A 17,662-nucleotide genomic window follows, 5' to 3' on the forward strand; every position below is an offset into this window, starting at 1 on the left:
CTGAAATTTGTTCCTGGCAGCTATTCAAGCTGTGCCTTATGGGACAAAACGGATTCCTGAGTCAAGGTGTTAGGGCAACGTCCCACTATTCCATAACTCATGATACACGTAAAGAAGCTGTTCTGCATGTGTTGCTACAATACTTTAAAAACTGATCTCCTTATTTATTGCAGCTGACTTTAAAGTCTAACTATTAACATTTGTTAATAGTTAACTTCACAGTTTTGTAATGTATTTGTTTGATGCCTTTCTAAAATCTGTAATCATAGACTGTAATCCTAGACTGTAATCAGTACAATCACCTGAGATTAATAGTGCAATCCTATGTATGTCTACTCAAAAGTAAGTCTCATTTATTTTAATAGGGCTTACTCCCTGGGAAGTGGCTACAGGGTTGCACCCTCATCAAACTTAATAGGACTTATTGCTCAGTAGACATGTCTAACATTGCACATGAATAAGATTGTATGATATGTATTGTATTGTATAATACAATATGGTGTTGCAACATTATTATTATTATTATTATTATTATTATTATTATTATTGGCATTTTTATACCACCCAATAGCTGAAGCCATGGCCACATTCATAGAAACAACTGACATTGTTAACAGTTATAATTGAATAAATTTTTTGTCATTAGCGTATGTATACTTTTGGTTGATCTATTAAATATAATGCTTTAAAAATGCCTGACAATCATATGACAATATTTAAGCAATATCATACCAGTCAATTGACCAAATCATTTTTGACACATCACATGCTCAACTGTAATGGGATTGAGCCAGGCCCAAGCTTTAGAAATGTGGATTTCCAGAGTTACAGCTATATGAGGTTGATTTAAGCACTCATTTCTGTACAGTGCCTATCATAAATGTTTGACAAAGTTTGCAACATTGTCCAGGATTTCTACTGCAGTAGGAAACGTCATAATGCTACAGTCACAGAGGTTCAGTACCCCGTGAAACCCTTTTTCAGCATGGAACCAGCTGACTTTCACACCATTCTCTTCCAGTCGCTTCTTGAACAAGAGAGAGTCATCTCGAAAGACATCATACTCGCAACTCACAATTAAAGTCTCCGGGAGCTGTTTGATGACAGAGTCTTCACCAAAAAGTGAAGAGAAAGTGACTTCGAGCAATTCCGGCCATTGTTTGTACACATCCGGGTTATAAGGAGCAAGTGGTACTTGTTCATACCCTCGACGCTTAAATTTCTCTGGAATGTTATCTGGACTCATCCACCTCCCATATTTGAGCCTCATTTCATCTGGCACATGAGATCCCTTCAAGATATCATTTTTCAGAGAAGGGTCCTTCACATAATACTGCTGACCATACTCAATGAGACTCTCCCGGAACAAAAGAGGTATTTGGCCGTTTTGCTGATAGGAAGGTAGGTTGAAGTCCATAGCTTGTAAGCCAGCATAAATCAGCACTTGAGCCCGTAGTTTTGGGAGGTCTGATCTCTCCACCAGATTTTGGGCAACGATATTAGCGATATTGCCTCCAATGCTGTCCCCACCTATGACGATCTGAGAAGGATCCACTCCGTAGAGCTCTGCATGTTGCAGAAAGTACACAGTAGCAGTGAAGCAATCCTCCCACTGCGTGGGGTAGGGGTGCTCAGGAGCCAGGTGATAGCTGGGGAGAAATTTGTTTATTTATTTATTTACTCAATTTATACCATGCAGTTTCAACACAAGGGTGATCTCAGAACTTGTCCTCCCTTCCATTGCTTCCAAAAACCTTATTTTCACAACCGCTGCCCTTTCACAGTAGGACGCGGTGGCTGGTTTTCCCGTCCCTGATTGGCCTTTTCTGTCCTTCACATCAACTACAACTTCATGTTCTTCCTAGCTAGTTTTATGCAAGGCCTCTCTTCTTCCCTGACCTAATCCTTCTGCATGGCTATCCTGGTGGTGCCCATTGCTGGTATTCCTATTGTTCCTACTGCTATTACTGTGGTGTTATTGTACACGTAGCAAACCCACCCTTGTTCTTTGTTCATATTAGTTTTGCTTCAGTGCCACCTTCAAATCTGTGACAGATGAATTTCTTCTCCTTGCTTCCCATGATTACTGAAATAGTTCCCCATTTGCCAATGGTAACTTATTTCCTTGCTCTGGGCCCATTTCCACCATGTGATTCTATGTAGGGAAAGGAGGTCAGGAGGCTCTTGTACCTTTAACAGTTGCATCGAAAAGGGGTTTTCAACAGGTGTCATTTGTCTGCATGCAACTCCTGGGGGGAAAAACCCTTCATCAAAACAGGTAAAGCTGGGGGGAGGAGCCTAACAGTCCAATGGAGCGGTAAAGTCTCATCTCAGCTCCTGAATAATGAAGCCTAGAAGCGTATTTATTTCCATCTGATCAGCATAATAATGAGAGTAACTTTACAAAAGGATTAATGAGCTCTCTGTGCATTCGGGAAAGTAAAGACATCTCTCGGAGCGCTCTGAACTGATTTATACTTTCTAGTTTTATTTTCGATTAACAAAAGACAAAAGTACACAAGAAAGTACAAGATGAGAGTGGGAGTGTGCAGGACAACTGAGAAGATTTGGCAATAAATCCACAAACTCCTGAAGGCGAGGAAATGGTGGCCAAAGCTGGCACAGTGCCAAAATCAGCACAAGATGAGAATTATCTTAAGATGATGGAAATGATCAAAAGTAATAATGAAGCTTTGTTTCAAGAAATGAAAAAGAATAAAGAAGTTATTAAAAATATACAAGAGGTGAAAACATCAATAGTAAAAGTTGAAAAGGATCTGGAGAAAACTAAAGCAGAAGTTCAGCAATTATCAAATCAAGTGGATGTGAACCAACAACAGTTAAATCAACATAGCATTAAATTTGATCAACATGAATTGAGGCTGATTCGTCTGGAAGACCAATCTAGACGTCCAAATCTTTGTATAAAAATCTTCCTGAGATGCAAGGTGAGAATTTGAGAATAAGCATTTTGGGATGGTTTAAGGAGCTGGCTGCAGATATGGATCTAACACAGCAAGATATTGAGAGAGTTCAACAAATGGCTGGAAACAGATCTAGGGCTATGCCCAGAGATATCTTGATTAGATTTGCAAATTATTACAAAAAGGAGCTATTTATGAAGAAATTAAGGCTAATAACTACTTTGAAGTTTCAAGAAGCGCCAGTCCAAATCTACAATGATCTGTGGGAAAATTGAAATTTTCCACACAGAAACTCAAAAGATCAGTTTCTGAATTACGCTGGTTTTTGCCTGGCTCAATTTCAGCTCAGTCTAGATTTAATTATTTTAAATGGGGTGGACCTTTGGGAAGGCTCGGGTGAATTTACCTTCTCAAATTTATTTGGTTCAAGCACAATAGACTATGGGCTGGCATCTAGAAATGCCTTCCAGTTAGTTTATCATTTTTATATAGGTACAAGAACCTGTAGCGATCACCAGCCTTTAACCCTTACTTTATGTGTCCCAACTCCTAATTTAAGACTACCCCATACCCACTTAACTGATGTCCTGTTCGAGTGCCCACACAGAATAAGGGTAAAATGGTCTGATAAATTAAGCAGTCTTCTAGAGGAAAGATTAAACTCCGATTCAATAATTCGACTAAGATCAGCAATTTTGTGGAAGGAATCGGCTGCATCCTCTATAAAAGCATATGATGATTTAATCGACTCCTTCCAAGATGCTTTAACTCATGCAGGCAGGTCAGGCCCAGATAATACTGCCCCTACGATCTATAAGGGTCCTACTTGGTTTGACAGAGAATGTTACCTGAAGAAAAATGAGTTAAGGGAGTCTTATATAACCTACAGAAAATCGGGCTACAATTATCTCCCTTCTACCTATTTTCAGCTAAAAAAGCAATATAAGTCCCTCATAGCCCAAAAAAGACGCCAAGCTGAACGAAACTCCTGGTCCTTGCTGTTAAATGCCTCCTTGAATAATGATTCAAAAATGTTTTGGCAGATCGTGTCGGGCGCCTTACGATCCAACTGCCAAGCACCCAGTTGCACAATTCCAGCTCAGGTCTGGGAGGATCATTTCAGAGCCATTTTTACCAATCCAGACACTATACAATCAGCTCAGGCTGATATGCAGGATGTCACTTTCTCCTCCTTCCCCCCCTGGAATTCAGTCTCTAAGGAGGAAATGATTGAATTAATCCAACAACTTAAAGGGGGTAAGGCACCCGGCATAGATTTTATCCCTGCTGAATTTATAAAAATCAATCAGGATTGGTGGGCCCCTTTGCTAGCTGCTCTTTTTACCATTATAAATCAATCTGGCAAAATCCCTGACAGTTGGAGACACGCAATTGTGGTTCCGATATCAGGGCCGGCTTACCATTAGGCAGAATGAAGCAGTTGCCTCAAGCAGCAGGTGCTGTGGGGGTGGGGGTAGCAGCAAGGTGTTGCGGGAGGGAGCTGTGCACCATGTAGCCTGCTCTGCACTCCCTAAGTTAGCCTGTTGCCTCCAGGTGCAATGGAGGACACTGTCCCATTATCAGTGTTGAAGATGTCGTGGAACCCGAAACCACGGGTCCCTGTGGCTCGCTGAGTGGTGGTCACAGACTCTCAAGACACAATTTCTCTCTCCTTAGAAGGTTTATTACAAGCAGCGCTGCAGGGTGGCAGTTTGAGGAACTGCCCAGCAATTTCAGGAAATGCTAACATTTTTATAGGGTCAGGTCCCCTCAGATACAATGGCAGAACTTTCCTACCAATCATAATATACCAAATCATCATATAGAATACAGCTCAGCAACACAACAACCAATGAAATAGCAAAGCACCTAGGCATATACAGAGTTCAGGTACTTCTCTGACTAAAACACCATAATGGGTATTGTAATAGCTACAGGAACTACATCTCCATCTGTTTCCTAGTTGTGGTTAGCTTGCCTTACAAAATGTACTACAACGGTTTAACTATCTTATGACATGTTATTTCAACAGCAGCTAGTGCAGCAAGTGTAACATTAAAAACATAGGTTTTAATTAAGCAAGAAGATATAAACTTTATGATGTATGTGTTATAAAGCTAATTTTCTTATATCTGTGGGCATTAGGTAAAAGAACCAGTTTAATTTCCGCGACAATTACATTTGCAAGTCCATTTGCTTTATGTACATGGAATGGGAGGAGCGCCATCCCTGCCTGATATAACACTAACCCTTGTGGCGTTACACCCCACAAGTCAATTCCAAATGTATGTCTGCAGCTTGTAAGTCTGTGGTTTTTAGAATGTTGGCCTGAGTGGGCGGAGTTAGAATGTCTTGGGAGTGGGAGGAGTGATATATAAGGGAAGGACGGAGGGGATTGAGAACTTTTCGGGGGGACTTGTTAGGTACTCTTAGAGTCTGTGGTGCTCTCTGTGTTTATGGTACTTAAATTCTGGGAAATTTGAGAGTCAGTGTAGTGAGTGGTGTCTTTAGAGTGTGGTGTGCACGTAGTGGAAGTATATTAATCAATACTGATAATAAAGAAAGTTCAAGAGTGATTATGTGAGAGAAAGGAAAGTGCGAATGTGAATGAGTGACCGGATTGTATGAAAGGTTTCAAAAAGGTTTTTAAATGTTGTTATTTGAAACAAAGCTTATGAACTTTTAAAAATAAATTTTGATTGTTTTGTTTTTAAACTACCACAAAAATCCCACGTGTCTGTTTGGCGTTTATCATCTTAAGTTTACACATTCAGCACCCACTCTGACAATCATTCACCTAAGCAGATATAACTCACAGCGCATTATTATAAATATTAATAATCCTTCTCCATTTTAAACCCCTTTTCCACATAGTTTGGAGGAAGGTGGGCTTTATCCCTTGCCTCAGGCGTATCAAGCGGTGGTGCTTGGCTTGAGCAGGGAGTTGCCTCGGCCGGGTCTGTTGTTCAGAGCCTGTGTCGTGGCAACCCTTCTACTCACCTTGTCCCAAAAGCAGTTCACCTGGTATGAAACCTATCGCGCCTGTTCACCTGGTATGAAACCTATCTCACCTGTTCAGACAACACACTTAGGCCACACGGCACACTAAGCCGTAATGTTTAGCCCAAAATGTGTACAGTTCTGGTCACCACACCTAAAAAAAAGATATCATAGAGCTGGAAAAAGTGCAGGAAAGGACAACTAAAATGATTAAGAGGCTGGAGCATCTCCCCTGTGAGGGAAGGTTACAACAGCTGGGATTGTTCAGCTTGGGGGAAAAGGAGCCTAAGGGGAGACATGCATAATGTCCCCATTGAAGGGAGAACAGAAACATGTTCACGGAGTAGGACCTTATGCTTACGAACCTGGTTTGGAAGCAATGAGTTAAAACCACCCAGGTGTTTTGGGAGCCTCATCCTTCTGGCAAAAAAATCCTTCAACAACTACATCAAGAAATAGATGCCAAAAAATGTTTTCTGGTTTATAACGTTGCGACTCCTGTTTTAATTGGGTGGGGTTTCTTACATGATGGTATTAATTTTATTTGGTTTGTTTTTATTATGTGCCAGCTGATATACCCAGCATTGCTTGGGCCCACTAAAATATTATTATTATTATTATTATTATTATTATTATTATTATTATTATTATTATTATTATTTATTGCATTTTTATAGCAATAGCCAAAGCTCCCTGGGTGGTTCACAAAAACTAAAACAATTCAAAGTGTAAAACAAACAGTATAAAAACATGATATAAAATACACATTAAAATGAACTAAAACGAATATATGTCTGCTAGGCCTGTGAGATAACTTTAAAACAAATTCAATTTGTTTCTCCCCGACCCCTCTCTCCCCCAACGCATGGCCAGGGCCACCTTGAAGCCACCACCATGATTTTCCTTGTCCCCACAGAAAATGAAAGCTACAACTCTCAGAATGCTTTTTGCTGCGGTGCCTGACTTGCCCAATGGGAGCCCTGCCACTGAGACTCATGGGAAGTGAAGTCTGGCCGAGCCAGTCCACATTGCACTGTGCAAAAGGTCCTTGTACATAGGCCATGAGGGATCTGGCTGACTGACTGATAGTTAGCTCAGTCGTAGCCATTGGCAACAACCCCAGAGCTGCACCCTCCTTCTGTTCTGCTCCCAATGGTGCCTAACGACAAAGGCAGCCAGCCCCAGGCACTCTCCCTTCAGGCCCAGGGTGACAAGCCACTTCCAGATAATGGCTGCCAAAGCCCAATAAGACTTCCCTCCCACCCAAGGCATGCTGGGAGTTGTAGGCAGAAGCCAAAACTCCTGAATAACATGTTAATCTTTGAACACCATCTGAGGTGTGGTGCAAGACAACTTTAGGGTGACCAGATGACCCAGAAAACCCCAGGGACCTCCAGAAAAATGGAGATCTCCAGGGCCCCTAATTTACCGGGGAAAAGAGCTGCAAGACGCATTCCCGGACTTCTGGGAACGTGTCTTCCAGCACCCCTACCAGACCGCTCTACCCTCCTCCTGCGCTGGTGCGATCGTGCCAGAGCAAGAGAAGGCCGAAATCGGCCGTGGGGGGAGGAACTGGAAGACGCGTTCCCGGACTTCCGGGAATATGTCTTCCAGCCCCCTTCCCCCTCCCCCGGGCTGCTCCAGCCTCCTCCTGTGCTGGCGCAATTGCGCCTGCGCAAGAGAAGGCCAAAATCGGCCATGGGGGGGAGGAACCGGAAGACGCGTTCCTGGACTTCTGGGAACATGTCTTCCAGCCCCCTTCCCCCTCCGGGCTGCTCCAGCCTCCTCCTGTGCTGGCGCAATTGCGCCTGTGCAAGAGAATGCCGAAATCGGCCAGGGGGAGGAGGAGCTGGAAGCTGGAAGACACGTGTGTGTACCTGGAAGACGTATGTGTGAGAGAGAGAGAAAGAGGGAGAGAGAGAGAGAGAGAGAGAGAGAGAGAGAGAGAGAGAGAGAGAGAGAGAGTATGGTTGAATGGGGTGCATGGGGTGTTTGAGTGAATGGATGTGTGCGTGCATGTATTTTGGAGTGAGTGAACCAGAGTGTGTGGGTGTGGGTGTGGGTGTGGGTGGGTGTGTATGTATGCTGGCAGTGTGTGGGTGTATTGATGATGTCTGAATGGGCTGCATGGTTGTTTGAGTATGAATGGCTGCATGTACATTTTAGCAATGGGGGGGCTATGTTTTTCTGTATGTGAGTCAGGGGGGATGATTTGGGGGTGATATTCCTTTTCATGGGAAATAAATTTGAGTGAATTAATTTTCTTAGAATTTATTTAGAGGTGATTTGAGGGAATTGGCTTTGCTTTCTGGAAAGCAGGGGGTTTGCTTGAACAGAAAACTGGCTTCAAAGTATTACATTTGTCTTGTTGCCTCATCCGTTTGCTTTTTGTATTATTGTTTTGTTAGAAGAGAACACTGTAATATGTTTATGTATTAGATATAGATATAGACAGTTGTTTTTAGCCATCCCCTACAGTATGTGGTTTGGCTCACTTGCTTGAGTTATTTGTGACTCCTTGCTCCATAGTGCAAAGGAAGAAGTGGATCTCTAGCTGGTGCTAGAATACAGTAATTCATTTTTAAAAAAATAATGCATTTTGACCCATAGACCATCCTCTCCAATTTGTTTGATATAATTGGCATGACGTATATTTTGTAACAATTGCTGATAATTGTTCATCCTTTTTAAAAACCTTTTTAAAAAATTAACAGGGTTGTCATCATCATCATCATCATCATCATCATCATCATCATCTCTCTCTCTCTTTTCTTGCTTATGGTGGTTTTTCTCGATGAACATGATGGGCTTTGCCAAGTCGTGCTGTCTTTTACTGATTCAGAAATTTCCTGACTATTGAACATGTTTTAAGTATCACTGCTTTCTGGATGCTGGTGTGGATGTATTTTGGTAGCCCTAATTTCTGAAGTTTTTTTGTAAAAAAAAAAAAAAAAAGGTGACTGATGAGACTAATGGAATAAGTGTAACTTTTTCCTGTTGCCATAGTTCTTTAATTTACATAGCCAGTGGTGTATATTTTTCTCTCTTGTCCTCTTCCTTTTCTGCAACATTTTTGTCATTAGGTATTGCTATGTCAATGAGGTAAGTGTGTTTTTCTTGTTTGTTTTTGACTGTTATGTCTGGTTGAAGTTGAAACAAGCCAAGAGGTGCTAACCTTTAGCCCATTTTGTTCCATGGCTAATGTTTGCAGGGGAATAGTAGTTTATACACTTTCTGAATGCTTAATTGCTTATTTGTTGTACTAGATTTTTCTGTGCTTGTCAACTGTTTAATTTGTTCAGTGGTAGCAGTATGCTGAATGTGTGAGTATGGATATGAGAAAGGTGATGGGGAAAGCGTGTTAAATATTAGGCAAGGTGAGACTATGGCCATCCAGTGAAGGATTTGCAGTCAGAAAAGATATTTGAGGGAAAAGGAGATTGTATCACACAGAGTATTGCAAAAGCTTCAAAGTACTGCAAAAGCTACAGAAGTAGGAATGAGTGAAGTTAATTTCAGATACACTGAATATCTCACTTGTTTTTTATTCCAGTGATTTTAACACTAAGATGGAGAACAGATTTGTCTTAATCATGTGCTGTGAAATCAGACTTGTGGCCAAGGCCATGTTTGGGAAGGGATGCCCCCATGGGGCCTGGGCATGTTGGTGAGCATGCCCCCTGGAGGCGGGACATGTTGGTGGGCACGGCCCCTTGGGGGACAGCCCTTTTGTCCTCCTTTTTGGTTTCCAAAATATGGTCACCCTAGACAACTGGAGAGCGAGCCTTCTTAGTTGAGCCACCCTGCTAATGAATTTCTTTTTTCCAAGCAGGCTGGCTTAGTGACTGCATTAATGGCTTTCCAGTGCCAAGTGAATATTTTATTTTTTCCCAAGGCCTTTTAACAGCTGTCAGTTGACATGCCTAGCTCCAGCCAAGTCCTGCTGGGACTACCCCAGCCTGCACATCTTGCCTACCAAGTGCTCCATCAGGAGCCTGTACTGAAGGGTCGGGGCCAGCCCACCTACTTGCCCCCCTTCATTAAGCCTATTTCTGGGAATGCGCAGAGTGCTTCCCTTCCCTCCCTCCCTCTTAAGGATGAAGACTGCATGTGAGCTTCCCCAGTTTTTGAGAAAACAGTGATATCAGGACAGGGTTCCTTTGAGCATGTCCAGAGTTCAGCCTCTCAAAGTCACACTGTTGTATCTAGTCATGATTTTAAAACCACACATGGCAGGTGGGAGGAGGCACCGCAAATGGATGCAGCCCATTTATGTGGAATTGGGTTGACTGCTCCAGACTGACCTTAGGAATCACAATGGCCACCAATGGTTGGTAAGTCTGGCCTCCCACCCAAGGCATGCTGGGAGTTGTAGGTGTAAACGTGGTGGGGTGGGTTTTTTTTTATTAAATTCTTTAAAAAATACTTAAAACCCCCAGAATTGTGTTTTTAGATTTTTCTGGTACATTGTACAGCCAGACCTATCACCATGTCAAATTTCAAGTTTCTAAGTCATCTGGAAGTGGGTAAATATTTCCGGACATACGTGACATTTGTAGGCCCCTTCCGACTCTGCTATTCTATGATTCTATGACACACACATACTTTCGGCTTTATCGGTAGAGATGTAGCCCTGAGAGCTTTGGCTATAGAGCAACTAAAAAATGATATTAATAAACCAGCAAACATGGTTTTTCATGCAATGGTGCTTGACTGAGTCCACTTACCCAACAGAGACAAGTACTGAATCACTGTCCTTGGCAATCTTATTGCAAACATCTTGATATAAAGCTGTTGGAGTGGGGGAAGAGCACATTAAGAACTCAGTAACAAGAACCCAGAGGATGGTCCTAAGAAAATAAAAATCTCTGAACGTAATCAAATAATCTTGTTAAAGTTGCCTTTTCTCTCAATGTGTAAAGTAAAACCTCAAAGATTTTTTTAATGTAATAATTACATGCATTTAAAAAATGTTCCATAAAGACTTGAAATGGGAAGCTTAATAGCAGACCACTGGATTTATGGCTTTCTTATGCAATATATAAATCAAAGACACGTTTATGACAAAAGTTGAGGTTTTGTTGAGCTGAACCTCTCCCTGCACCTCTCTCCACCCCCTTCAGATTAAAAAAGACACAATACAGGTAAGGTTAATAACAATTACATCCTACTGAAAGTTACATCAGGGCCAGATCTACACCAAGCAGAATATAACACTTTGAACATGGTTTGAAAATTGTAGAGCGTTTTCTCTCACACTGGTTACTGCCCACACACAGATTTTCATGGGTCCTTTTCATGATGCAGTCCACCTTCCACACACCACCCGCCCCTTCAGCACATTTTCCGTCACAAAAAAAAGACCTAGAAAATCCAATTCTTTTGGTTGTGACGAAACGTGCCGCCTTTTCCTGCTATGTGCAGGAGAAGCAGTATGATAAAAGCAGACACTTGAATGGTCCACACGGGCATTGCTTAGGGTGACCATATGAAAAGGAGGACAGGGCTCCTGTATCTTTAACAGTTCTATAGACAAGGGAATTTCAGCAGGTGTCATTTGTATGCATGCAGCACCTGGTGAAATTCCCTCTTCATCACAACAGTTAAAACTGCAGGAGCTATACTAGAATGACCAGATTTAAAAGAGGGCAGGGCACCTGCAGCTTTAACTGTTGTGATGAAGAGGGAATTTCACCAGGTTCTCCATATGTACAAATGACACCTGCTGAAATTCCCTTGTCTATACAACTGTTAAAGATACAGGAGCCCTGTCCTCCTTTTCATATGGTCACCCTATCATTGCTTGCTTCCTCTTTCTTCTCCTCGTGAAGAAAGAGGAGGCTGTTCATCCCTATTGTGGGACAGAAGCAGGAGTCCAAGCGATAGTAAGGAAATGCAATCCCCCCCCCCTCTCCTAGGCCCCAACAGTTGGATTCGATGGCCTTGTAGGCCCTTTCCAACTCTGCTATTCTATGATTCTAAAGCAGTAGTGTAGATTGTAGATCTTGCCTAGATGGATGGGTGGAAGTTAGGAAGAGTGAGGCAGCTGCCTGAGGTGCAGGGGGTACTCATGGGGCAGCAGAAGTTTTCCCCGGCATGCTTTACAAGCCCTTCACCTTACCCCAGCCTGTAGGCTCAGAAATATTTGAACAATACTGATCGCTCTTACCGCCGTGGTCATTTGGCCGGATAGCCCATGCTCTCTCCTGCCATCTAAATTTATTGCTCCTGCCCCGCAGCTGTGATGCTGCAGAGTTTTGAGGAAATTAGCTGCAAAGCGGGGATGTATAGACACCCATCAGGTTAGGGAGCAATCCTATGATCTGTACACAGAGTTCAGGGGTGGGGGATGGATTAGGATATTTCAGATTCCAGGATCTGAACTTAAGTCTGAGGTCCCAGGCCTCTCCCCCTCACAGCCGGCACTGGGAAAACCATGCTGGGCTTCCTCTCTTCCTGCCATTTTTCCAACTCTATAATATCCTTTTTTTCTGGTCATCACACCTAAAAAAAATATTATAGAGCTGGAAAAAGTGCAGAAAAGGGCAACTAAAGGATTAAGGGGCTGGAGTATCTCCTCTATCAGGGAAGGTTACAGGAAGGACTTCTTCACACAGTGCATAGTTAAATGATGGGATTCACTACCACAAGATGTAGTGAAGGCCATCAATTTGGATGGCTTTAAAAGGGGGTTAGATCAATTCCTGGAGGAGAAGGCTATCAATGGCGACTAGCCCTGATGGTTATGTGCTGCCTCCAATAGCCGAGGCAGTAAGCCTGTGTGCACCAGTTGCTGGGGAACATGGGTGGGAGGGCGCTGTTGCACCATGTGCTGCATTGTTGGTCCCTGGTCAACAGCTGATTGACCACTGTGTAAACAGAGTGCTTGACTAGATGGACCCTTGGTCTGATCCAGTAGGGCTCTTCTTATGTTCTTAAGGTAAAGGGGGCATTCCCGTGGGTGGTGGGTAGGGGGTTGAGGAATCTTCTGGCCTCCCCAGCCTCCTCCTCCTGATGCAAAAAGCCCACCTAACTGAAACGCAGATCGGGGGGGGCACAACAAAGGCAACAACCATCTCCGCTGCACCTCCCACTCTCTATAAGTTTGGTGGCTTATGAATATCAAAGGCAGATCCCATAGGATTGCACCCTAAGTGTGTTTAAGACTGCTACCAAAGATTGTATGATAAAATGGAGTCAAAACTTTGGATATAATATACAAATGGAAAAATGGGGAAATATGTGGTTAAAAGGTTTAAAGTTCACATTAAGCTAGGGTGACCATATGAAAAAGAGGACAGGGCTCCTGTATCTTTAACAGTTACGTAGAAAAGGGAATTTCAGCAGGTGTCATTTGTACGCATGCAGCACCTGGTGAAATTCCCTCTTCATCACAACAGTTAAAGTGCAGGAGCTATACTAGAGTGACCAGATTTAAAAGAGGTCAGCTTTAACAGGTGTGATGAAGAGGGAATTTCACCAGGTTCTCCATATGTACAAATGACACCTGCTGAAATTCCCTTTTCAATACAACTGTTAAAGATACAGGACCCCTGTCCTCCTTTTCATACGGTCACCCTACATTAAGCTCTAGTCTTAAAGAGAACTTTTATAAGATGATGTATCCTTCAAAATTGGCTAAAATGTATAAAGGGTCTCGGGAATTTGTTGGGAATGTGAACAACAAGAAGGAACATTCTATTACATATGGTGGATTTGTAAGGAAGCTAAGAGTTTCTGGATTCAAATTCATTCTTCAATTCAGAAGATATTAAAGACTATACAGTTGAAACCAGAATACTTTCATAGAATCATAGAATCATAGAAGAGCAGAGTTGTAAGGGGCCTACAAGGCCATCGAGTCCAACCCCCTGCTCAATGCAGGAATCCACCCTAAAGCATCCCTGACAGATGGTTGTCCAGCTGCCTCTTTCTTTTGGATTTAATGGTCAATCAAATGGAGAGGAGTTATGGAACCTAACGGCAGCAAGATTACCATATGCACAGAACTGGAAAGGATCAACAGTACCTACAGTGGATGAATGGCTGGTGAAGATGTTGGAATTGGCGGCGATGGCAAAACGTACGTCAATAATTAAGGAAAAGTCGACATCTAGATTTACATCTGAATGGAAACCTCTTAAAGACTTTTTGCGGGATCTAGAAAAAATGACCTGTTTGTCTGTGGCTTCAACGAATAAGAAGAATTTTTTTAAGACACTAAAAAGAAGGAAATATTTCATTTTGTGCTTTTTGTGATTAAAGAGTAAGAGAACTTATTGTTACTTATTTTTGCTGTAGAGAAAACCGGAAGCCTATTTTAAATGTATATGCATTGTTTTTGTGATGTTTGTTTACTTGTTTGTTTTTATATTTGGGATAACAATAAAAAGTTAAATAATAATAAAAAGAGTGCTACCAGATGAGGCTTTTATCAACCCATCACCATGTCTCATTTACAGGTTTTTACAAGGGGCTATAGCTTTCCACCTCCACGTTTTCCCACTGCTTCTTCCATCATTTTCCTTTCCATGCAAAAACCCTTTCCCTTAAGAATATAAAGGCGGAAGAGCTGCCCAATGCCTTCTAACCGGTAACATTAGAGGCCCTCCATCTGGAAGTGTTGTTCCTGTTGAATTTATTGTATCCTACCTTTTTCCCAATACTGGGACTTCACAAAATTAAAACATATACCAGTAAAACATAAATAGAAACATACAAAAGTTAAAAATATAATTAAACCAGGTGCAATATTAAAATATTTAGAACATTTAAAATATAAATAACAATGGAACCAGTGACCTAGGGAGGTTGGGGGCTCTCCCACACTAGAGGCATTCAAGAGGCAGCTGGACAGTCAGGGATGCTTTAAGGTGGATTCCTGCAACTCTACTATTCTATGATTCTATGATTTTTTAAAAAACCCAATGCATAAACAGAGGTCCAGACTATTCCCCAAAGGCATGCTGGAACAAAAATATTTTTGCCTGCGTCTGGAAGCATAGTAAGGGAAGCAGCCCCTGGGAAGCAGCCTTCATTACCCCTGCTGGTATCTAGACCTCAACTTTCCAGAGATGATTCAGTCCTTGGGGTGGGAATGGTTCACAGTCCCTGCTTTAAACACAAAGGTTCAGAAATACTTCATTGGTGAGAATCTTTCTCAGTGTGCCATCCACAACACTCTTAGGGAAGTACACATAGGTCTGCAGCCTTAATCACTTACAGATGCTTCCAAACATTCCAGCTCCTCCATGGAAGAAAACGAACCCTCTTCTTAGCCCAGCAGATGGCGCTTTGGGCTGGTAAACCCTGACTGGCACCCCATCGAAATGCAGGTCTTTGGAAGAGAGGCTGGGATCCAGGGCTGGCCTCCGGAGATCTAATAGGAAGCGGATGACAATAACCTGCCTGCAGAGTCCCAGCACTTCAAGAATCTTCCCCTGTTTGGAAAAAGAGAAGAAGTAGAATGTAACAGCACAACTTTTTAGCTTTTATGCATTATTTCACAATTTCCAAGGGTGCATTGGGGCAGGGGGACGACTTGGTGCAATTCAACCCACCCCAATGTCACAGGGTGTGTGGCACATGGACTTATTCCCAGCTTTGAACTTGTGTCCCATCCACTTCCTCTCCCACACCAGCATGTTGATCACTGGAGTGGCCTCTGCCCCCCACCCAATAGGAGTATTTTTTCCCCATGCCCAATAGTACGTATTAAATGAGAACTTAAAGGGGGCAGAGATCCAGGGGGGTTCTCCCTATGGCCATAATGAATGTAATTGGGTTTAAATTGTAGATCATGCTTGAGATTATTTATGAAAAATTGTTTTGTTTTATCTGGCCCTGCTGCAAACCTAGGGTGACCATATTTGGGAAACCAAAAAAGAGGACACCTAGTGTGTGTGTGTGTGGGGGGGGGAAGCAGCTTTCTGAGTCCTGCAGAAAGTACGTTATTCCCCCGCCACCTTAAAGAACCCGATTGGAGTGGAGGAGGGGAAAGGATTTCATTCTGCACCACCACCATCCACTCCAATTGGGGCCTTTTCTATAATGTCCACGAATGACCCACTTTCCCCTTTAAGACCTCAATTGGAGCTTGGGGTGGGGGAAAGCATGTCATTCCCTCCTGCCATGCTAATGGCAGCCTTAAAGGGGAAGGTGTGTCATTCCAGGACATTATTGAAAATTATAGAAAATCCCCCCTGACACCATGGAAAGAACAAAAACCAGGACAAATCCGGGGAAATCCTGACAGTTGGTCACCCTAGCAAACCTGCAAAGACTAGACTGTTGCACAGAAATCTTCTTCTGCACCACCATTAAAGAAACAAGCGCCCCTGGTCTATAAGATGCAAAAGAGGGCAGGGCTCCTGCAGCTTTAACGGTTGTGATGAAGAGGGAATTTCAGCAGGTGCTGCATGCATACAAAGGACACCTGCGGAAATTCCCTTTTCTATGCAACTGTTAAAGATACAGGAGCCCTGTCCTCCTTTCCATATGGTCACCCTAAAAGGGTATGTTATTGTTTCAAACTTGTCACAAAGAAGCTTGTAATTTTGCTTTTCCAAATTTTAACCCATACACCCCAGTTTCCCTCTAGCACTGTAACTTTCAGTTTGAGGTGATGGTGAACTTACCAAAGTGAACATCATAATGAATCCCCAGTGAATAACCCGAAGCTTTAATGGATGGTCCAATCCAGAAGGAATATTAGCCTTGGAGAAATCATTATAAATTGCCCAGGAGAGCAACAAGAAAAAAGCAAGTGCTATAACTCTTCCTGCTCCAAGAAAGATGGCATAAAGAAGCTCCATTTCACCCTTTCCAAAAGGAGTAAGCCAAAGACTGAATATGCAGTCAACACTGAGGTGACTGAACAGAGGTGTCTGTTTAGCCTCCTCTGCTCTTGTCCTCCCTTGGCTGCCACCCTGAAATTGCAGGCTGGTTGGTGAAGACAATTCCTTTATTATTATGCACACCTCCACAAGGATATCCAATAAATTAGAGGCGCTTCTTTGATCCTGATAGTTGTGCAACTTGTGGTACTACTTTTCTTGACCTCAGGAATATCGTTCATGTATGTTAAGGACCACCAGTAATGTAAAAGTTAAGATGGCAGCATAGTCACATATGTCTTGGCTGGCTCCTGAATCTTCTGCCTCGTTAGCATGATGATTGGTTTTCTGGTTCTCACGCATAGAAAATTGTCCTCTTGGGCAGTTAACAACATACGCTGAGTTTTTAACTGACCCCAGAATAGCTGTTTTAAATGGTTTTGTTGGTTTTAAATTTTTGTGTACTTGTTTTTAATGTCCCCTGTTTTTAACCTTCGTAAACCGCTCAGAGAACTTCAGCTATGGGGCGGTATATACTGTAAATGTAATAAAATAAAATAAATAAATCCTCTTTCCCTTTGCCAATTATGTGCTGCTGGGTTGTGTGTGTGTGAGTGTGTGTGTGTGCGCTAATTGGCACCTGATGTAACAAAGAGATAAGTAAAGAAGAAAAACGTGTCAATGTGCCTTCCCGCCCCACTGCTGCGGTGGCAGTGGGCTTTCCTGAAGAATCAAAAGGAGACACTATTACACTCCTTAGAGATATGGCTGGAAATTTTAAATGCTGTCAGATGTTCTATAGAAATGCTGTGTCATGTCTGTCCCTAACAGCAGCTGGGGCGACTCATCAGATGAAGACCTTGACCTGGCAGAGGATATAGGCTCTGTGGAGGGCTCTGACAT

The 17,662-nt window shown here is 42.6% G+C and overlaps 1 protein-coding gene across 1 annotated transcript; it reads right to left on the minus strand.

Moving 5' to 3' along the window:
* Window positions 1-874: 874 nt before the first annotated feature.
* On the minus strand, window positions 875-16,738 carry LOC134411427 (arylacetamide deacetylase-like 4). Its single transcript, XM_063145211.1, has 4 exons — window positions 16,562-16,738; window positions 15,148-15,364; window positions 10,652-10,715; window positions 875-1,649 (listed from the first exon to the last, which is right to left on the minus strand). The coding sequence occupies exons 1-4, from the start codon at window positions 16,736-16,738 to the stop codon at window positions 875-877; spliced, it is 1,233 nt and encodes a 410-aa protein (XP_063001281.1).
* Between the last annotated feature and the right edge of the window lie 924 nt (window positions 16,739-17,662).

The sequence above is a fragment of the Elgaria multicarinata genome, chromosome 20, assembly GCF_023053635.1.
Source record: "Elgaria multicarinata webbii isolate HBS135686 ecotype San Diego chromosome 20, rElgMul1.1.pri, whole genome shotgun sequence".
Classification (NCBI taxonomy): domain Eukaryota; kingdom Metazoa; phylum Chordata; class Lepidosauria; order Squamata; family Anguidae; genus Elgaria; species Elgaria multicarinata.

Coding starts and splice junctions, on each gene's coding strand:
- LOC134411427 (XM_063145211.1), bottom strand. CDS start 16,738: ATGGAGCTTCTTTATGCCATCTTTCTTGGAGCAGGAAGAGTTATAGCA. Junction 10,716..15,147: donor TGGAATGTTTGGAAGCATCT/GTAAGTGATTAA, acceptor CCACTCCAACAG/CTTTATATCAAGATGTTTGC. Junction 1,650..10,651: donor TCAGTACTTGTCTCTGTTGG/GTAAGTGGACTC, acceptor ATTTCTCCCCAG/CTATCACCTGGCTCCTGAGC.